Source organism: Balaenoptera borealis (assembly GCF_965194805.1).
Source record: "Balaenoptera borealis genome assembly, chromosome: 3".
Lineage (NCBI taxonomy): Eukaryota > Metazoa > Chordata > Mammalia > Artiodactyla > Balaenopteridae > Balaenoptera > Balaenoptera borealis.
The window spans coordinates 63966332-63989146 of NC_138866.1; the positions used below are offsets into that span (position 1 = coordinate 63966332).

The following is a 22815-nucleotide window of genomic DNA, read 5'->3' on the forward strand; positions in this document are numbered from 1 at the left end:
CTGATGAGTTTAGGGCACACCCAGCTTGAGAACCCCAAGAAGGTGTGAGTTCAGAACTTTGACTGCTCTGAGGACGAGCTAAGATGACCACTATTTCTTCCTAAGCTCTTCCAAGGGTAGAATCTGGCCTGATCTTCTGAAAGGAAAGTTGTAGAGGAATTTGAGAAGTTCGTTGCATGGCATCAACTTGGCCAAGGGTGTCTCTCCTTTCTTTGCACTCATTCCTGAGATGTAGAGAGAGTTCTCAAATCCACTCATCCTTGATGAGAGATCTTACAAGGAAATTGGAAAGTCTCTGAGATTTCTGGCTTCCAGACATTTTTCTTTTTAGATGAGCAGCTTAGAAACTGATGTTAAAGAAAGACAAAGCCTTGGATTCCACAGATTTCCTTGAATAATTCTAGGCTTAACACAATGAAAAGCCTGTTACAAAGCAATGTTAATCTTCTGTAGAATTTCACTAAATAATTTCCTGCAGAGATCTCAGCAGTTCCTTCCATAATGTTCTGAGCAAATGTGTTGGAGCCACTTAAGCACAGTACTCTCCTCATGATGGCAGGGCCCACAGACACTATTTACATGCACCAGTGCCATTTAGACCTTAACTATAAATTACTGCATAAGGGTTAATAGAACTGAGCCAAGCTTTAGGAAAGGCCTTATGTGCAAAATTGCTTTGTGTATTGGTGTATGATAATAGAAGTAAACATTGGAAAGAATAAGAGGTGTGACAGAGATAGAAGAGCAAAGTTCTTTGAATACCACTGGAAATCCCAACTAGTGGAACAGCAGGGCAGAGTTGTTCATTTCCAGGGAACTCTTGTATTCCAGCAGCAGAAAATTCATTTTATGGTCGTTTGTTTCCTATTTCCCTTTTGGCCTTCAGTTGGTAAAATAGCCCACTTAAAATGTCTCCTGAATTAGCTCCAAGATTTTCCTCTGGTGCTGATAAGGTCTACCTCCTGAAAGAGTGACAGTCCATCATGTTGGGCAGAGAAGCCCTCCACCCACCCCACTCCCCAATTTTATAAATGTCCAGTGACATTTTTTTTAAGGTTTTTTTTTTTTAATTTATTTATTTACTTATTTATGGCTGTGTTGGGTCTTCGTTTCTGTGCGAGGGCTTTCTCTAGTTGTGGCAAGTGGGGGCCACTCTTCATCGCGGTGCGCGGGCCTCTCACTATCGCGGCCTCTCTTGTTGCGGAGCACAGGCTCCAGACGCGCAGGCTCAGCAATTGTGGCTCACGGGCCTAGTTGCTCCGCGGTATGTTGGATCTTCCCAGACCAGGGCTCGAACCCGTGTGCCCTGCATTGGCAGGCAGACTCTCAACCACTGCGCCACCAGGGAAGCCCTAAAGGTATTTTTTTTAAATTTATTTATTTTATTTATTTTTGGCTGTGTTGGGTCTTTGTTGCTGCGCGTGGGCTTTCTCTAGTTGCGGTGAGCAGGGGCCACTCTTCGTTGCAGTGCATGGGCTTCTCATTGCGGTGGCTTCTCTTGTTGCAGAGCACGGGCTCTAGGCGCCCGGGCTTCAGGAGTTGTGGCACAGGCTCTGGAGCAGTCTCAGTAGTTGTGGCGTACAGGCTTAGTTGCTCCGCGGCATATGGGATCTTCCCAGACCAGGGATCGAACCCGTGTCCCCTGCACTGGCAGGTGGATTCTTAACCACTGTGCCACCAGGAAAGCCCCCAGTGACATCTTTAAGGGAAAAAAGGCACACCTGCCTTATAAGATAGTCATGTGATGGTCAAATGGTTTTATTTCAGTGCCATGTGTGTTGATTTGTATTCCTTATCGCTTTTGAACAACTGCTGGGAACCTAAACCATTTCTAAGTCTGTCATTCTTTGAAAGGAAGCATGACAGGTACACGTCTGGGTTTGAAATGAGTTACAACTGTTTTGGAGTCCCTCTGACAATTTCTACAGGAAGGCAAATGGATGAGGTTGGTAGCTTAAGCTCTCTTTTTTGAGTCTTGACGGACTCCAGATCAGAAGGCATCCACCATATCCAGTTCCCAAATCTTACTGGTTTAAAGACCTCAGTGAACTTGCAGGCTTTTAGCAGATGATCACAAGTCCGCCCAGGAGTCTGAACGGGTGAGGAATGCTCAGCATCTGGTCTCTGAGTCTCATCCCTTAAGTGTAAGAGCAGACGAAGTGATGCCTTCACCAAGCCTGTCTTCCTCAATGCCCCAGTGTCAGGCCTCATGGCTGGTAGGGTCAGTTTCCTCCTGCAGCGGGTCCCCATGGATCCAGTGTACTCCATCCATGCAAATGTGGGCTGTAGTTCTGGAGGATGCAAGAGCCAGCTAGACCTGGCAGATTTCACTTGTGTTACTTCACTCCCCTTTGTCTGGTAGCTCGCCCGAGGAGTGGAGTGCTATTCAATAGCTCAGAGAAATGCCTTCCAGTAGGAAATAGCAAATAGAATCTGAAAAGGGGAGAAGAATTCCTGTAGGAGGAGAGTGATTGTGTGTCTGTGAAGCAAGAGGACAACTGTGTATGCCCCCATAGTTAGAAACGATGCTTCCAGATGCTCAAGACCTAAGCTTTCAAGTCTGTCTGAAAGAGCACATGAGGACCCTTCTTTTTTGTTGTTTTTAGACCAGAAAAACAGACACATGATAGTGTGAAGGGAGAGGAACACTTAAGCCAACTTTGTTATTTTCCTAGGAATCCTCACCAGGGATAAGAACACAAATTGCCATACTGTGTGAGCTCAGAGTGTCTGGAAGCTGAGACTATCTCTGGCAGGATTTGGTAATTCCGGCCTGGGGAAAGCAAATTATCTATATGACAAAGGCTTGAATTGCACCCCAACATCTTGGTTTCTCTGACCTCATTTTATCTGAAAATTTTAAAGCTTTTTATATTTTCAGCCCCTGTTTCCTCTAAGAATGAAAGAGTCTCATATTGCATAAAGCAGCAGTTTCTCCTTCTGTTTCTGTCTCTTTCTCTCTGTCTCCATCTATCCATCTCTCTATCTATCTGTCCATCAATCCATCCATCCTAAAGCTACCTCTTTCAGGTTTCAAGGAATTGCTTTCTGGTTCTGGTAATCTGAGATTTGGTAAACAAATCAATGCTCCTTTTTGGCTTTCATAGATCTGACATAGATCCCTTCTCAGCTTTTGTGTTTTATATTCATCCTATAAACTCTGAAAAGAGCATTCTCAAATCCCACTCAAAGTCATTTTTCCTAATAACTTTAGTCAGCATTGCTCTCTCTCCCCTTTCTATTTTATTTTCTGATAATAGTAATTTAGAATTTTATTATGTGTTCTATTAGTTTCCTATTGCTGCTGTAACGAATTACCACCAACTTAGTGGCTTAAAACAACACACATTTATTATCTTGCCGTTCTGTAGGTTAGAAGTACAACAGGGTCTCATTGGGCTAAAATTGAGACGTTGGCAGGGCTTCATTCCTCCCAAAAGCTCTAGAGGATGTCGATGGAAATAATAAACAATCTATTAATAGGAATAGAACAGAGTTTTATTTGAGCCAAACTGAGGACTATAGCCCAGGAGACACAGATTCAAGAAGCACATAAATCGTGTTCTGCTGGACTACAAAGTGGGAGGAGGCTTATATAGGCAAAAACCACAAAGTTACATAAGTTGTTTGTCAAGAATTAGAGTTGAAGCTGGCAAGAAGTAAGAGTGCTTGTTAAGCAAGGATTGGTTGGTGTCCAAAATGGTTGCATAGTTACAAGGGGAAACCTCAAGACCGGAAGGTTGCGGCTGGATGCTACTAGCAGATGTTGTTTTGAGTCTGTCCTCGAGTCTGATACAGTTCAGAAAATTCAGGTTCTCAGTGATGCAGGAACATGTCTGAAGCCACATCCACAATGGCCCCCCAGCTCCCATTTTGAAGCCTGAATCACAGTTACTTCATTTTGATTTTTAAATGCATTCTTTTCTTTAATGGTTAAAACAGATGTACAATGCATGTTTGACAGTCAATAAGACAAGTTGTTCTAGTTAGCACAAAGTTCAAGTCAAATCATGTATAAGCCAGAATGACTTCCCCACACCTCAATATGTGAAAATTTCTTCTATCAAGGACAATCTGTTTCCTTACTTCTCCCAGCGTCTAGCAGCTGCCTGCATTCCTTGGCTCATGTTTCCCTCCCTTCATTTTCAAAGCCAGCAACACAGCGTCTCTCTGACCCTACTTTCGTCACCATGTATCTTTCTCCAACACCCTTTTGCTTCCCTCTTCCACTTTTAAGTACCCTTGTGATTACATTGGACCCACCTGGATAATCTAGAATAATCTCCATATTTGAAGGTCAGAAGATGAGCAATTTCAATTATGTCTACGACTTTAATTCCCCTTTGCCATGTAACCTAGTACATTCACAGGTCCTGGAATTAGGTTGTGGACATCTTTGGGGGTGGGGCTCATTATTCTGCCTACCATATACTGTATTCCTTTTTAAAGGTTTTCCTGTTTTGATATATGGAGATTTTGTTCTAAATAGACTGTGGACTGCTTGAAGGCAAATCTGTGACAAACTACTTTGCTTTTCTGTATTTTTGGTCATCCCCATAAGCATCTTCAAAAGTGCCAGAACTTAGCAGGATCATGGTGAATACCTGCCAGCAGCTCCCAATTGCTTTGATTACTTTAGTCCACCTTCTTCCATTTTTTAAATTTCTTTCCTGGAAGTATGTACATGTGGAATACTCAGAGCTGATGCACTGCATTTATACACTTGTTGGCTAATGTTTACTGGAAGGAGTTATTGGGAATGCCATCCAGAGTGGTTAATAGTTAGCCTCTTCACAACTCTGTTTTGGTTTTATATGGATGGAAACATCAAATTAGAAATTGTGGCTATATGTAAGGAGAATAGGAGAGGAGAAGCAGATGACAAATACAGAGGTATCTCTGTGATCCCTTCACCAGCTCCTGGAGACAGGTGGTTTGTTTCATGTGACCCTGGAAGCCAGATTGTGGACAAAGCCGGATGCTGATAGCCCTTCCTTCCTGGAAAGTCCCAGAACCTCCCCCGGTAGAAAACAACCACCATATTTCTAGCAGATTCAAAAGAGAATGCTTCCACTGGCTTGGAATTGACCAAGAATGTCACATTCTATCTAAGACCAAAGAATTTCTTTCAACAGAGTTCAAGCGTGAAAGGGGTCATTTTGTTGTTGCTGATCTACTCTCTCCTTATGTTTTGGCCCAATTACAGACATAAGTTTAACCACAGGCACCGCAATTTATTAATTCATTTAACTAAAACCACCGAGTTGTGATGTACAGTATTGGCCCAGTAATCAAAAAACATTACTTTGATAAACATTTGTATAGAGCTTAGTATGGGTCAAGTATTTTTCCAACAGTTACCAAAGTAACTAAATTCTACTATGTATTTAGTTCTCGTAACAACCCCCCCAAGAAGGTACTATTATTATGCCTATTTTACAGATGAGGTAACTGAGGTTCAGAGCAATTAAGTAATTTGGTCAAGTGGGAGAGCCAGGATTCTATCCTAGTTCTCAGGCTCTGGAGTTATGCTCTTGATCACCACATCATACTGCCTCCCTTTTGGTCAGTCCCTGCTAACTAAGAGGTTATAGTTTGCTTTCAAAGAATGTGCAAAAAACAACAAATATGAATTGAGTTACTATTTGTTTTGTACATTCCTATATCCCCAGCACCTAAAGCAGTGCCTGGTACGTAACTAGGGACTGAATAAATATTTTTGGAGTGGTTTCTACTATGAAGTGAACAACTTGGATGAGATGACAGACTCTCACTGGAACCCACTTAATTAATATGGGGTGGTGAGGGAGGGCCTCTTTGAGGAGGTAACATTTTAGCTGAGACCTGAAGGGTGAAAGAAGGTTATGAAAAGAACATGAAAGAGTGTTCAGGCAGAAGGACCAGCAGGTCCCAGATGATAAGGTCCCAGACTATAAGGTGGGAGGGAGCCTGGCAGATAGGAGAAATGGAGGGAGCCAGGTGTGGGAAGCAGGTGAGCACAGGCGGCTGAGCGTGGCCAGAAGCTGGGTAACAAGAGGCCTTATGTCACTGGAATTCCCTCTGGCAGAACCCTGTGTAAGCGCCATGGAGACACTCAAAAGGAGGGCATATGGACCCTGCCCTTGGGAGTTTTCAATCCTGTTAGGAAGACAAGGCAAGCAGGAAAAAAAAAAGGGAGCTACTCTTCGTTGCGGTGTGTGGACTTCTCATTGCGGTGGCTTCTGTTGTTGCAGAGCATGGGCTCTAGGCACGTGGGCTTCAGTAGTTGTGGCTCACGGGCTCAGTAGTTGTGGCATGCGGGCTCAGTAGTTGTGGCTCGCAGGGTCTAGAGCGCAGGCTCAGTAGTTATGGCGCACAGGTTTAGTTGCTCTGTGGCATGTGCGATCTTTCCAGACCAGGGATCGAACCCGTGTCCCCTGCATTAGCAGGAGGATTCTTAACCACTGTGCCACCAGGGAAGTCCCATGGTGAACATTTGTGGTTTTTGCTTGTTTCTTTCTTAGTTACTTGGTGACTTATTTACTCTTGCATCCTCTTCTGATCTTTAGAAGACTTTGACTCAAATTGGAGAGGCTTTTCATCTGTGCACACCTTGAAACATTGGAACATCTGCTTTGTTATCTGGTTAGATTTTGGTCTGTGCCACAGAGCTCTGATCTACAGTGAATTTAACTGGGTCCCAATAGCTCATGAGGCCCTAAAGCTAATATTTCACTTTTGCAGTATTTTTTCACAGGATCTAAATTTGGTTTGCTAGTTTGTTCTACCTTCTGGCCTTTGTTTTAAAGCTGTGACACACAGCTGAACATTGGACTGAAAGACCACACACTATTTCTGTAGTGGTGTCTTGGTTATGAAGCTATATCTAGGAAATATTACAACATGCTAGATATCAGCCAGAGAAATTCAGGAAGTGGAAATGGAGTTGTGAAAGTTTAACTTCATTTCTTTTTTAAAAACAGTGTTATTGAAATATAATTTACATAACATATAATTCACCCATTTAAAGTGTACAGTGCAGTGGATTTTAGTATGTTCAGAGTTGTGTAACCATCACCGCAATTAATTTTAGAACATTGCACAATCCCCGAAAGAAACCGTGTTCCCACTAGCAATCACTCTCATGTTCCCTCCCACAGACTCCCAGCCCTAGGCAACCATTAATCTACTTTCTGTTTCTATAAATTTGCCTCTTCTGAGCACATCACATAAATGGAATCATGCAGTATGTATTCTCTTGTGATTGACTTCTTTCACTTAGAATTATGTTTTCAAATTTCATCTACATTGTAGCACATGTCAATACTTCATTCCTTTTTGTTGCTGAACAATATTCCACTGTATGAATGCTACATTGTTATTTATCCATTGATGGGTATTTGAATTATTTCTAATACTTGGCTATATGAATTATGCTGCTATGAATGTTCATGGACAAGTTTTTATGTGGACATAAGTTTTCATTTCTCTTGAGTATGTACCTACAAGTGGAATTGTTGGGTCATGTGATAACTCTATGTTTAACATTTGAGGAACTGCCAAACTGTTTTTCAGAATGGTTGCATCATTGTACACTCCCACCAGCAGTGCCTGAGGGGTCCAGTTTCTCCACATCCTCACCAACATTTCTTATCATGTCTTTTTGATTATAGTCATCTTAGGGGGTATAAAGTGGTATATTATGGGGGCATTGATTTGCTTTTATATTTCTCTTTTTCCTTTTACTTTTTAAAAAAATGCCCAAATCTCCAAAATTATTTCTGAATCATTGTGGTGTGAGCAATGCCAGTGTAAAGAAAATCATATTGTGACATAACTGTGTTGTGAAAGTGTGGAAATAATAGGTGAACAATGAGCCCCATGTGTAGAACCAGTGTTTTTTAAAGTAGTATTTTCAATTCTGGCTTGAGTTTCAGACGTTCATTAAGGATTTTTTTTTTTTTTTAATTTTATTTATTTATTTATTTATTTATGGCTGTGTTGGGTCTTCGTTTCTGTGCGAGGGCTTTCTCTAGTTGCGGCAAGCGGGGGCCACTCTTCATCGCGGTGCGTGGGCCTCTCACTGTTGCGGCCTCTCCTGTTGCGGAGCACAGGCTCCAGACGCGCAGGCTCAGTAGTTGTGGCTCACGGGCCTAGTTGCTCTGCGGCATGTAGGATCTTCCCAGACCAGGGCTCGAACCCGTGTCCCCTGCATTGGCAGGCAGATTCTCAACCACTGCGCCACCAGGGAAGCCCCATTAAGGATTTTAATATTGTAGATGATGCTGTAGCCCTGAGGATTGCATTAGATAATTTACACCAAATGCCTTCATTTATCTACTAAATATAATCTAAGGACTTCAGAAACATTCTCTAAATATCATCTGTCAAGTTTACATTGGTTTAAGTCAATGTTATTTCTCCTATTTTAGAAAGGAGTATCAGAAGAGAATTGAGTTTCCCAATATTATATGGTGGATGAGTGGTGAGGACTTATCTCCTTATCCTTAATGTGAACTTAGAAAGTAATAGAGTCTCCGAATCAGAAGTGGTCTTGGAAGTCATGTGTCTATCATTCAGTTTAAGAATTTCCACAGTAGCATACGTGATTGAATACTTCCAATGACTTGGAAGCTCTTGCCTGTATAAAGCCACCCACTCTGTTGTTGGCAGTTCTGATATTATCCTTTTGTACTGAGCTGCCTTCCCCTTCCATGCCCCTTCCACCCACTGTGACTTGCTCTGTCCTTTAGAGCAATGAAGAATAAAAGTACACAATAGGTATTCAATGAATATTTGTTGTATGATTGAAATTGTATCTGAATTATTTGTCATAAGTGTTCATGTATTGCTTTTATAGTTTAAAATAAAAATGAAAAGAGAAAAAAACACTAATCTCTCTGTATATAAATACACACACACACACACACACACACACTCCCATCATCTGGACTTTTGTTTCCTCTTTCTCTTCTGTCTATATATTTTTTTGGTTTTAATATGATTACAGAAGTAATGTGTTTATAGTCAAAAAATTCATAAACATTAAAGAAGAAAAATTGTGTTTTTAAGCAATCTTGTTTCAACTCTCATTTTGTCATATTATTTGTTCTCTGAATGTGAGATTTTTGATGGCTGTACAGTATTCCATAATACAGACACATCTTATTTATTTATTAACTATTTTAAAAAATTGAAGTATAGTTAATTTACAACGTGGTGTTAGTTTCAGGTGTACAGCAAAGTGATTCAGTTATACACACACACACACACACACACACACACACATACACACACATATTCTTTTTCAGATTCTTTTCCATTATAGGTTATTACAAGATATTGAATATAGTTCCCTGTGCTATACAGTAGGTCCTCGTTGGTTATCTATTTTATGTGTAGTAGTGTGTATATGTTAATCCCAAACTCCTAAATATTTTCCTTTTTATAGCCATTTAGGTGCTTTCAAATTTTAAGGAGGGTAAATCCTCTCTTTTCTCCAAATGATCCACACCTGTTACCTTAAAACCTCCTCATGTGCCCTTTTGCCTCTGGCTTGTTTTGCTGTTGGACACTCCCTCATTTGCCAATCTCTCTCTTCAAATAAGGTTCCCAGAACTGAGCAACTGATCCAAACAGAGAATGATGTGGAGTTCAGGTGAACCGTTACGTATTTTTGAACATTGCACTTTTATTCATGCAGACCAAAATCGCAATAGTTTTTTTTTTTGTGTGGTCTTTAATTGGGCTTCTAGGAGCACAGAACTTTCAAATATTTTGAGTCACCCCTAGAACACATGGGTGCCTTACGGAACCCAAGGACCGAGGTTTAGCTGGGCCTCAGGAAGGCACTAGACCCAGGCTCTTGGAAGCTGTCAGGCTTTTCCCGCCACGTCCCGTCCAGCCTTACATGGCTTAACTTCTGTTCTTTATTTCGGGCGTCTCTGGCTATTCCTTTGTGGCCTCTCCATTTGGATTCTCAGGTATCTCCATTTCAACTCAGCTGTGGATGGTTTGTCTCCACACAGTGGCCAGCCCCTTCACTAGGTCTGGCAGATCCTCTTTTACAACAACAATTTGCATCACCTTAAAAATACTCTCATTGTAAGTCTAAGTGATTAAATGCAAACAGCTTTTCTTACTTGAAAAGACTTGACTTCCCAATGGATGAAAGTCAGGAAGCTCCATGATAAATGAGGTTCTAGAACTCATTTGTCTTCCTCCCATTTTGCAACTTGGGAGCTAATATCGGAGATTAAATAATGGAGTTCGTTGACTTTGGTGTACCTGCTACTGAACGTGTAAATTCATCCTTTCTCATACAGTCAGACATGACTCACTAAGCAGCTTCCAAAGTAAAAGTGGTGACATGAATAATTCTGCCTGGAAATAAGGTCAACCTTGTTCTTCTGAGAGCTGCACTGGGAGCAAAGAGCTACATAAACCTGTACCTGGAAGAACTATGAAGCTCTGCCCTCCTCCCTTCCCCCAATGCCTACACACCCAGGGAATGAAACACAGGACTAGCGATGAAAAAAATCTGGGTTTTGTGGAAAGAAGGAGCATACTGTATTAAGTAAAAGATGATTTCCAGGTAAAACTAGTCTTGCAAAAACTAGGAATTCTTTAAATGCATAAAATCAGGATATATACAAACAAAAGTGTTAACAGTGATTTTTTTTTTAAATTAATGATTGGATGGGTTCCATTTTTTGCCTTTTTTAATCTAGATTAAAAAATTTTTTTCTATGGTGAACAGCTATTACGTTGCAATATAAAAATTTAATTCTTGGGTTATATTTCTTATACTTCTTTTTTCAATTGAAAGACACAGATTTTTTTCTACTTGTGCTAAATTATTTGGATGAAAAGTAAATTTGGGTGGGAAACGGGACGAAATGACTTCAAAGTTTGTTCCAGCCCCTAAGACTTTCTGAAGTTATCATCAAATTCGGCCAGCAAAATAGATGGCAAATCATGACACAGCACAAATCATATTATTTTTTTAGGAGTTAAAATTGTGAGTGACAGAAACCACTTAAACCAGCTGAAGTGAAAAAGCACCATTTCTTATAAGGATACAGACAAGGCTGATAGTCAGCTGCTTGTACTTGTATGGAGATGTTGGTTGCTTACATTGTAAAATTCTTCTGTTCCTGTTGCCTTGAGACCCCCAATGTACCTGCTCACTGCCTCAGCCGCCCTAGCCTGTGCCCTGGGGATTTCTCAGGACTTTGTGCTCTGTAACAAAGCAGGTAATGCCTGCAATGACAGCAGACTGCCAGGACCGTGCACCGGCTGTCTGTCCCTGTCCTGATTTTTGTTTTCCTGTGCCATCGTTAAATATTTTGAAGGTCACCCCTAGAACACATGGGTGCCTCACGGAACCCAAGGACCGAGGTTTAGCTGGGCCTCGGGAAGGCACTAGACCCAGGCTCTTGGAAGCTGTCAGACTTTTCCTGCCACGTCTCATCTGTGCCTCCCCCCATCCTTTCTTACTGCCTTCTTGGCTTTCAGGTTCATGTGTCAGACATATGACCTTTAACAGCTCTCAGAATTTTCATTTGGTGGGTCTGGATACTTGAAGAGAGACTGATTTTCTCCCTCCCTCCCTCCTTTCCTTCCAAGTTCAAATGTCAAGGGAAGGAACTGAACTAAGCTATAGAATGGCCAGTCTTCAGTCATGTGCCTACCCCTGTGCCAAACATTTAGGCCCTAAGTGGGGAGGGGATCAGAATGTCTAACCATGGCTTTGCCCATTAAAACCACATGGATGGAGGGGCGGGTACTTCCAAGTAAAATGTGGGAATTTTCCAGAAATCAAGGAGTAAGGCATAAAACACAAGGTCCCTGGCACATAGTTATTTTTCAACCTGCCCTTAATTTGGGGCTTCTTTACCCAACAATCTCATGTCTCCATAAAAGACGCTCTTATTAACCATATACCATAGCTTATAATTTTATATATATAAACCTCAAAAATTTTTAGCTCTTATTTTATACACATTTTAAATAGACTTGCTTACTAGTTTCTATGTCCAAGACAAATTAGAAGTGGAAATCAAGAAGAGGCAGTGAGAAAATAGGCAGGCTTGCCAGGATGGAATATGAATGTGTGTGTGTGTGTACACATACAAATATTCAGGAATAATGATTTAGGAATGCAAAAGGGTAAAACTATATCTGGGGCCATTTTTCCATTAAAAAGTATTATGCATTTAAATAACCCAAAAAGTCATCACTACAAAAAAGTTAGTATATAATTATTGATATTCATTTTAATAACTAGAATCCTTGATTTTAAAAGACTAAATTATGTTCAATATATCCTGTTTAAGAAGGCAGAGAAAATTTTAATGCACTGATGAAAGTGAATAATCCTAAATGTAGGAGTGGGGGTCCTTGATATCTAAAGACACAGGCTTCAGTTAGCTGGAAAATTATCATTCAGCAATGCCAGATGAGCACAGAATGCTGGGTATTTGATATAATCAATTAAGTAGCCCAAAAGCTAACTATATTTTTCACTTGAATATTTGAGCCGTGGGTTACCTTGGACATGTCTTTACCAATTCCTCCTCCATAAATTGGGACTGATAATTACTATCCTATCATCAGGGTAGAAAAGCTTATTATATGTGAAAATCCTTTGAGAACTTTGAAGATGTCAACATGTTACTAAGTAGAAGTTACATAAAAATCTATCTTGGTCTTTGCAACAGCCATTGTATTGGTAACATTTACTTCTGATGAAAGGAACAGGAAGGTAAACGGATCATTCTGCTTTGAGGTCTTTTATATGAGTCCATTTCAAAGCATTATTTACTTGGATCAGATCTTTATTGGTCACTCCGCATACAATTTCTATTAATTATTTCATTTTTTAGTAGTTTGCAACTCTAGATTGTGTATCTTTTATGAAGTTGGATTGGTGGCTTTATTTCATAAGCTGTAGTTCAAATAATGTTTTCTCCTACTTCTGGTTGTAAAATAATAATGCCTCACAAAATTCAAATTACAGAGAAAATGGTCACTTATAATCCCATTCCATAAACAGCTATGATTATTTTCCATATAAACATATATGTTTTATGAAGTTTCACTGGTAGTTAATGTTCAATGTTGTATTCCCTCTTTTCCATATTGCTACTTGTGATTCTTGTTATTCATAATCGGCATCTCTAAATGTGAATAAAATTATATTGAGTGAATGTACTAAAATAATGAAATAACCATTTCATTTTTTTTTTTTTTGGATATTTATATAGCTATCTCTCTTTTCTGTAATAAAAGGTACATCCCTTCCTCCCTTTCCAAATTGTGTAGATCTGGATAGTCCATGAAATCCTCAGTGCCTGTGTGGCCACGGCATGCCTGTGAGGAAAGTAGCCGCAGACAATTCTTTCTTCATTCAGTTGTCACACTCTATGCCAGGTTACTTTGCCATCCCTATAGATACTAATGGGCCAGGGGTCTGTACTTGGGCCAAAAGGCAGGCGTATCATGTCAGAAAGGCCCACGAAATTGCTCTGCAAGAGACTCTGCCCAATAGCAGGGCACCGTGTTGGATGGGGTCAAACTGATTTTATTATCTCCTCTCTCTCAGTAAGGCTAAGTGTGAGATTATACAGAGAAGTCGGGAAGGCCTGTATACCCTTTTGGAGAGGGGAAAAAAGAGTTCCAGGACACAAAAGTCATCGGCTCACCAAAGCTACTACTATTTTCCGAATAATGATAAACTGTGTTTCTCGTTTAGCATGAAACGTGGGGAACTTGCCAGTGTCAGAGGGCTGGGACTCAGGGTCACAGTCTAGCTTCTGAGACTGTAGTCCAGCCCCATCTCACTTCCTCATGGAAGTAAACTCCCACTACCGAGTATAATTATTTTTTCTTCCCTTAGATGACTTTCTTGGGGGGAATTACCCCAAATGGGATTAAGGAATATAAATGTTTTTATGGCTCTAGATATATAATGCCACTTAGTACTAATATTTCTGACAAATTTTCCCTGGATCTTCTCTTCTTGTTCTATATTCTGTCTCTGAATCATCTATCATCTCACCCATCTCCATGGTTATGAAGACTGTCAAGTTTAAGACACCATTCAATTGTAAGGTTCACTGTTATTTTATGAATGGTGGAAGTACAACATGTTGTTAATTAGGTTGACATAATGCTTTCTTATCACTTAAAATTTTTGTTTTGTAACTTTTGAAAAAGCTCTCTTAGACCTTTGTGCATGTATTAAAAGGAAATACAAGCACAATGTATTACTTAATGTATTAAGATTTTTCAGAGTCCAGTTCTTTCAGAGCTACTTTTTGACTCAAATTCATCTTTAGCTTTGTTTTCCATCACAATGCTGTCCCTCGTTCCATCAAGAGTATTGATAAATCAGCATTACTTAAGAGAATTCTTTACTAATGTCTCTAAGATTTTGTTCAAAGTCATTGACAGCCATTCTGAAAGTTTTGATGTTGGCCCTTTCTTGATCTTATTAAAACATGTTAACAGAAAGCCTTCAGACAACAACTAGGACTCATACCTTTCTCAAATAGTCCTTGTGTTTTGTGGGGGGTTTTAATAATTTTTTAAAAATTTATTATTTAATTTTGGCTCCACTGGGTCTTAGTTGCGGCACGTGGGATCTTTAGTTGCAGCATGCGGGATCTTTTAATTGTGGCATGGGGACTTCTTAGTTGTGGCCTGCAGGCTCTTAGTTGCAGCAGGCATGCTTGATCTAGTTCCCTGACCAGGGATGGAACCCAGACCCCCTGCATTGGGAGCGCAGAGTCTTACCCACTGGACCACCAGGGAAGTCCCTCCTTGTGTTTTGTTGACTAAAATATTCAGGGGTCACATTTGTCCAGTATGGCCACATAGACATGCATAGGCATGTTGCCTGACAATACAACTATATGATCAATTATAAGACACACCCTGATTTCAGAGATGTTAGAATACTATATATATATGTATAGTATACATGCCATACATATATATATATATATATATATATATATATATATATATATGCTAATGACTCCCAAATCTATAATTCCATCCCAGACCCCTCTATAAAACTGTCTCAGATCTCTACTTGGATGATTCCTATGTACCTCAGATTCAAATGTGTCTATATTGGTCTCCCATTGCTGCTGTAAAAAATTTCCACGAACTTAGTGGCTTAGAACAACAGAAATGTATTATTTTACAGTCTGGAGGTCAGGAGTCCAACACAGGTTTCACTAGGCTAAAATCAATGTTTCAGGAGGCTGTGTTCATTCTGGAAGCTCTAGGGGAGAATACATTTTTTGCCTTTTCCAGCTTGTAGAGGCCAACCACATTCCTTGGCTTGTAGCCTCTTCCATCTTTAAAGCCAGCAATGTCCCATCTTTCTCACATCACATTACTGTCACTCTCACTTTCCTGCCTCCATCTTACACTTAAAAGGAGATTTGTGATTCCATTGGACCCACCCAGACAGTCCAGGATAATCTCATCTCAAAACCCTTAATTTAATCACATTTGCAAAGTCCCTTTTGCGTGGAAGGAAGCATATTCACAGGGAGTTAGGATGTGAACATCTTTGGGAGGCCATTATTCTGCCTACGACAATGATGTCCGAAACTAAATTCATATTCCTCCCTGGTCAGATTTGCTCCTCCTCCCATCTTTTCCATCTCAGTGATTTAAACCACAGTCTATCAGTTCCCTCTACCGTAAGCCTAGACATCATCGTATAATCCTCCCTCTTACTCATTTCCCACATCCAATCAGTAAGTTCTGTCATTGCTTCCTTCTAAAAAGCATGTAAGTCTACTTGGTTCATCTTGTGCCGTCAACTACCCCACACCAGATCCTCATCACAGTCTCTCACCTGTTTCACTGCTCAGGCCTCCCAACCAGTCTCCCTTCCACCAGAAGCGATATATCTCAAAACATACCAGAATGAAATTTATGAGCAGAAATTTTACATCCTCTTCAGCATCACATGCAGCTGGGGAGGAGATGCACACATAGGAAAATGCTGAAGGCATACATTGGATAGCGCTTTACAGAACACTTTCACATTCTTACCAGTTAATCAGCTCCAGGGCCGCGTGAGTCAGGGACTATTCTCCTTGTTAGTGAAGTTAAATGACTTAGATTCAGGTTTTGAAACAAGGCTTCCTCACTTCCTCCAATCAGCCTCCTGCAGTGTTACCGCCTACCCTGCTCACTGTCATTTCAAATTCCACACGTTGTTCAAAGACAATTCCTCCTCCAACTCCCCTGGTTCTGTCTCGGAGCTTCCTCCCCTCTCATTCACCCACCTTCAGATTTACCCTTGACTTCCTCCATCCTTATCCCATATCTAGCCAGACACCAAGACAGGTTGGATTTTCTTTTGAAATATCTCTGGCCTCTGTTCCCACAGTTCCCACCGTAGCCAGAATGTCCTATTTTTACCTTCCTGCCAAGCCAATTCAGCTGCCTTGTTCCTAGTCTTACTTCATCCTATATGTCACTGCCAGAAATAGAGTGTGAAAACATCATGTTATAATGTCAGTCTCCAGGTCAAAATCCTTCAGTGGCTCCTTATTTTCTATCATATTAACCACAAGCCTATCAACAGAGCTTTAAAGGCCTGCCTTAAGTGAACCGCCTACCCCCTCAAGTTTATGTAATTCCCACAGTTGTCCAGTCTCCTGTTGTAGACAGGCGTCTGCCTCATGGACCACGCTGGTTACTCTTTTCGTGTGTTTGCCCCCATCAACGCCTTGCCCGGAAAGCCTGCCCTTCTCCCTTCTGCCTTTCCAAAACTTGTTCTCCTTTAACACCTGACTTAATTCGCCTCGTACCCGATACCTTCACTCATAACCAACCCTCAGGGATCACGATCCTCTAACTTACAGAGCATGTGAGGACTTAGGAACCAAATGCCTCATGTGCATGTGTTCTTCCTCTCACATTACTCTCGTCTCCTCCAAACAAACTGCAACCAACTTGAGAGCAAGGCCTAAGTTATCTGTTTTCTTCTTTCCATAAGTAAATAATCAATTCTTTTTTTTTTACTGATTTCTTTAATTATCCCCAAACTGGAGACATATCTCTGGTTTGGGAATAATTTCTTAGTTCAGTTACTTTCAGTTATTTCAGACCATTAAGATAGTGAATTCTGCTTGGATCCAAGCATTTATATTGAATTTTAGGATCTAATTCAAGGATTTATATTGATTGATAGATAACTGGTGGTAGTTGAATTGAACCATCCCCAGTTTCTGAAGAGGGACTCAGTATAAATAACCAACACAAACTACGCATGACCATCATGATAGCTCATAGACTATTAAGTGAGGGCTTCTTTGTGTGTCAAGTGCGGTGCAAGACTGTAAAGTTGGAGAAGATGAAAGAAATTGAAAGAGGGCCTGACCCACCCCTTCAATCTCAGGGAATTTAGCAAGTTTAGGAAGGGTGGCCTGCAAAACATGGTCTAATGATCAAATCAAGATAACAGGCATTAGGGGCTTCCCCGGTGGCGCAGTGGTTGAGAATCTGCCTGCCAATGCAGGGGACACGGGTTCGAGCCCTGGTCTGGGAAGATCCCACATGCTGCGGAGCAGCTAGGCCCGTGAGCCACAATTACTGAGCCTGCACATCTGGAGCCTGTGCTCCGCAACAAGAGAGGCCGCGATAATGAGAGGCCCGCGCACCACGATGAAGAGTGGCCCCCACTTGCCGCAACTAGAGAAAGCCCTTGCACAGAAACGAAGACCCAACACAGCCATAAATAAATAAATAAATAAATAAATAAAAATTGTATAACTTTAAAAAAAAAAAAGATAACAGGCATTAAAGGAAGGCATAGGAGAACAGTGTAAAAGGACAATCTTTTGATCAAGAAAATGAGTGGATAATTTATAAGCCAAGTTGTTGCTCTGAAGAGAGTTGTCAGAACACTATTTTACAAACAGTAACAGCACTACCAAAACCAACACGGAAGGAGGCAAATCTGTGCCTGGAGCTCCTGAGTGTAAGAGTGTTCGCTCTGAAAAGATGTATCCTGTAGAGACGCCTCTTGGCAAAGACACATTCAGACACATTATCAGTTTACTAATTTTGAAATTCAGTTCTACGGTCTGGTCAAATAAGGGTTTTTCAGGTCTTTACAGTGAGAAGAGACAGCTTTCTTATCCGTACAGTCATTCTCAAGACACTGCTCTCTACCCCTCCCCACAAACACACACACACACACACACACACACACACACACACACATTACAGAATGTCAAAGTCATTAGCTGTTTGTACCCTAAATGTGGAACAAGGAATTCCCCAGATAATTTTTAAATTCTGGGGCAATTACTACATAGAGTTTCAAGAGCCAGAAGGAAGAATCAGTCTGCCAGGCAACTATTAGGGATGGAATCGCTTCTGCTTCAAAGTATATGCTGGATTAACTTCTAAAGTTGTTAATTACTTTTCAGATCATGCTGTGGTGTCACACGGCCTAAAGAGAAAACCACAGCCATCCGGACCTAAGGAGGTGGAAGAGAAGAAAGGTCACGATTTCTTTTATCTTTTAGACCGTGTCTAATGGAACTGGCTTAAAAGCAAAAGAATCAAAAAGCATTTTTTGTTTTAGCCAAAACAACATTAAATACAAGGGTTTTTTTCCCTTTAAATAGATTAGTTGTTTAAATGAGTCAACTGATGGTTGTTTGATCATTATAAAGATTTGGGATTAACAGATACACACTATTATATATAAAATAAACAACAAGGATCTACTGTATAGCACAGGGAACTATATTGAATATCTTGTAATAAACCAGAATGGAAAAGAATCTGAAAAAGAAAAAATATATATATGTATAACTGAATCACTTTGCTTTACACCTGAAACATTATAAATCAACTATACTTCAATTTAAAAAAAAGATGTAGCCTAAATTGAAGCTGTTTATCAAAGACTCAGTAGCTAAATGTTTTGGTCGAATTACCTTAAGATTTATTGCCACTTTAACAATGGACTAAATTTTCCTGGTGGAAAGTGGGGGAATACAGAATCCCAACAGTCATTTCACTTCAGAAGTACTTAATGGGAGATGAAGGAAACACGGGTGTTAATGAAAAGACCAGGAACAGGGATGGGACATGGGGCACGTGTATTGCCACTTCCCCCTTTTCAGACCCAAGACAATCACTTATCAATCACAACACTCTTAACTCCCACCAGGCTTGGACCTGGCTTCAGAAACCTCAACACAGTGTTTTGGGAGGCCACTGCTGGTCAAATGGGACTGGACCTGGAGACAAAGTGTATTTGCAACGTCTTATTTAGAAGGAATGTAAACTCACAAAAAAGGAATCTGGACATATACCTTCATTCTCAGAGTTTATTAATGTCTGTGAAATTTGGGGGAAAGAACCCACTTGGTTCGTCAAACCTATTTGGTTCACTGACACCACTGATGGTTTCAGTCCCAGGACACCTTATCAAAATATTAAAGGTGAAGAGCCAAATTCACCCTGTCCTCATTTTTATGGATCAGTAAACTGCGTCAGACTTACACCACATCAAGCTTAGAACCCAGGCTTCCTGCTCCTATGTCCATCCTCCATCTCACGCTGCCCCTGCACTGAGCATATGCTGGACTCAACACATCTTTATTGTCTCAATTATATCATCTGTGTGTCTACATATAGACTTGTATGGATTATTAACTGAAATAGTACTGCATGAAAATGATTCACTAGTAAACTAGCAATTTTATCAATCTGTAAAATTCTAATCACAACTTCAGAGGTTAACTTAACAGTCAAAAAATACATGACCTAATTACTGATTTTTGAATAAAGTTCTCATATGCTTCTAAGAATAAATGCAAATCTGAAATGGATGGAAAGAAATTGAATCTGATTTCACAATGACTAATACCAGTTTGCACAGATTCAAAACATAGCAGAACTGATTATATGACAGTTTCCTATGATTTCAGCAATTCCTGTGCTTACTTAAATTCCCAGCTAAAAAGAAAGGCTCACTTGTGGTTTTTTGTTTTGTTTTGTTAAATATTTGTTAATTTTATTTATTTGGTTGCGCTGGGTCTTAGTTGTGGCAGGCGGGCTCCTTAGTTGCGGGTCATGGCTCCTTGGTTGCGACAGGTGGGCTCCTTAGTTGTGGCTCCAGGGCTCCTTAGTTGCGGTTTGCCATTTCCTTAGTTGTGGCACGTGGGCTCTTTTAGTTGCAGCAGGCGGACTCCTTAGTTGTGGCATGCGAACTCTTGGTTGCAGCATGCATGTGGGCTCTAGTTCCCTGTCCAGGGATCGAACCCAGGCCCCCTGCACTGGGAGCGTGGAGTCTTATCCACTGCGCCACCAGGGAAGTCCCTGTTTGTTTTTAGTGTTTTTTTTTAAGGGTTCAGAAAAGTAGTATTTAAGGTTCTTTCCAGGACCCACTAGGAGTCAGAGCACAGACCTCTTCTCCTCAGCCTTCCCTTCACTAAGGAAATAGTCCTGGCCTCACCACTGACTTCTTCCCTTTTTGCCAGGTCATGTAAGTTGACTTTTCCCTCTTTATGTGAAAAGCAAAAATAATTATACCAACCCTCTGTCACATACATAAGAGATCTCTTACTTTAAACCAGTGGTTCTCAACCTTGGCTGCACATTAGAATCATCTGCTTTTAACACTCCCAGCCCAGATCAATTGAATCCGAATCTCTGGGACTGGAACCCAGGCGTTGCTAGTTTCTAAAACTCCCCTGTGACCCAGTATGCACTCATGTTACCAACCACGGCCTTGAACCAAAAGGATGAAATGTTACTGCAGGAGCATCATAGATCAGATGAAGGCAAGGCCCCAGCTGCAGTTCAAAGGTCGTCAGAGCTACCCCCAACGTTGTTTTTGCTGTTCCTGCTGCACGTCACTATAAATGTAGCATCCTCCTCTGGAGTGTAACCAAGAAAGGAAATCAGAAGCAGTCCCAGACTCGGGTAATGGATAGACTCCAGTGTTTTGGAACCGGCTAGTATTAGCTTGCAAGGTGCAATTGTCAACATTTCTTCTGGACTTTATGTTTAGTGACATCTTATTGCTAGCTTGAAATCGGCCATGGTGGGAGTATTTACACCATGGAAATCAGCAAACCCTACTAATAGGGACTTGTTTTCCCCTAGAGAGTCAGTGGTTAAGTTTATCAGCACGAAACTGAGTGGCTCTCTAGTTCCTGACCCTGGTCAAACCTGAGAGAGGGAAACTGAAAATCACCTTTGGTTCAGTAGCAAATCTGAGCTTATGATACTATTGCTTCTTTAACTCCTGGCAAATAAAGAGGGGGAGTAAAGTCACATAGCCAAAAAAATTAGGGATTTGCTGCCATCATTAGGATTCTGGCAGCTTCATAGGTAAGTAGGAGATGATAAAAAGAATTTAATATGAGCTGATAACATCCCTTTTCCTTATCACTGATGCCTAGGCACTTGTCTATTATTTATTTGGGGAGAGAACCAAGGTAAAGGAAAAGTGGGTATGTTATTGCAGTAGTTAAGTTGTGGTATAAACTGTTCTAATACAGGGACTTCCAAGCTCAGTGGCTTATGCAAGAAAGAACTGGATCATGGAAATTTCCAGAGGTAGACGGTCCAGCGCTGTTATGGGAGCTTTCATCTCTGACTGCTCCCGGCTCCTGTCATCACATCTGCATACCAACCAGTCAGAAGGGGAGGAGTACAGGGGGCACATACCTTTCCCATTAAGGACACAACTAGGAATGACTTACGTCACTTCCACTCATACCCCATTGGGCAGAACTTAGTGTTAATGGTGCACCTAACTGTTAAAGAGGTTGGGAAATGTAGTCTTAACTAGGCTATGTGCCCAGCACAAAATTTACTACTGAAAGAAGAAGGCAGGGTGACTACTGATGGATAACTAGAAGACTTTGCCACCTCATACTACCCGTTAAATGCAAGTTTGTGTGCTGTCATGGTTGGAGGTGGAAGCTTAACAGGGCAATACGTTTTACTGACTACAATTTCTTCTCAGAGTGTTTAAGTCCTGACTCTCCCAGGAGTTTCCTATCTTAGTAAAAAAATATCATCTCTGGAAATTCGCTGGAAATAGCTTTTAGAGTTTAATTCAGTGTACACATGTGAAAATATTGTTTGTTATAAAATTTGGTAATAGAGGGCTTCCCCGGTGGTGCAGTGGTTAAGAATCCGCCTGCCAGGGTTTCCCTGGTGGCGCAGTGGTTGAGAATCCGCCTGCTAATGCAGGGGACACGGGTTCAAGCCCTGGTCTGGGAAGATCCCACATGCCGTGGAGCAACTGGGCCCGTGAGCCACAACTACTGAGCCTGCATGTCTGGAGCCTGTGCTCCGCAACAAGAGAGGCCGCGACAGTGAGAGGCCCGCGCACCGCGATGAAGAGTGGCCCCCGCTTGCCACAACTAGAGAAAGCCCTTGCACAGAAACGAAGACCCAACACAGCCAAAAATAAATAAATAAATTAATTAATTAATTAAAAAATAAAAAAATGAATCCGCCTGCCAATGCAGGGGACACGGGTTCGAGCCCTGGTTCAGGAAAATCCCACATGCCGCGGAGCAACTAAGCCCGTGTGCCACAACTACTGAGCCTGCGCTCTAGAGTCCGTGAACCACAACTACTGAGCCCATGTGCCACAACTACTGAAGCCCACGCACCTAGAGCCCATGCTGCACAAGAGAAGCCACTGCAATGAGAAGGCCGTGCATGCAACGAAGACCCAACGCAGCCAAAAATAAATAAATAAAATAAAGAAATTAAAAATAAATAAATAGGAATTTAACTTAAAAAAAATTTGGTGAT

General features: G+C 41.1%; 1 protein-coding gene across 3 annotated transcripts in view; it reads left to right on the plus strand.

Annotated features, from left to right (window-relative positions):
- The window catches only part of LOC309625107 (uncharacterized protein), a 758084-nt gene that overhangs the window by 386227 nt on the left and 349042 nt on the right, over positions 1–22815 (plus strand). Inside the window, exon 5 of one of the 3 annotated variants that reach the window (XM_082384283.1) lies at positions 18450–20060. The exons of the other annotated variants lie outside the window; for them this stretch is intronic. Within the exon in view, the coding sequence (XP_082240409.1) occupies position 18450 (1 nt within the window). The 3' untranslated portion in view covers positions 18451–20060. Of the gene's footprint in view, positions 1–18449; positions 20061–22815 lie in introns of those variants that run through there. 3 annotated transcript variants of the gene reach the window in all.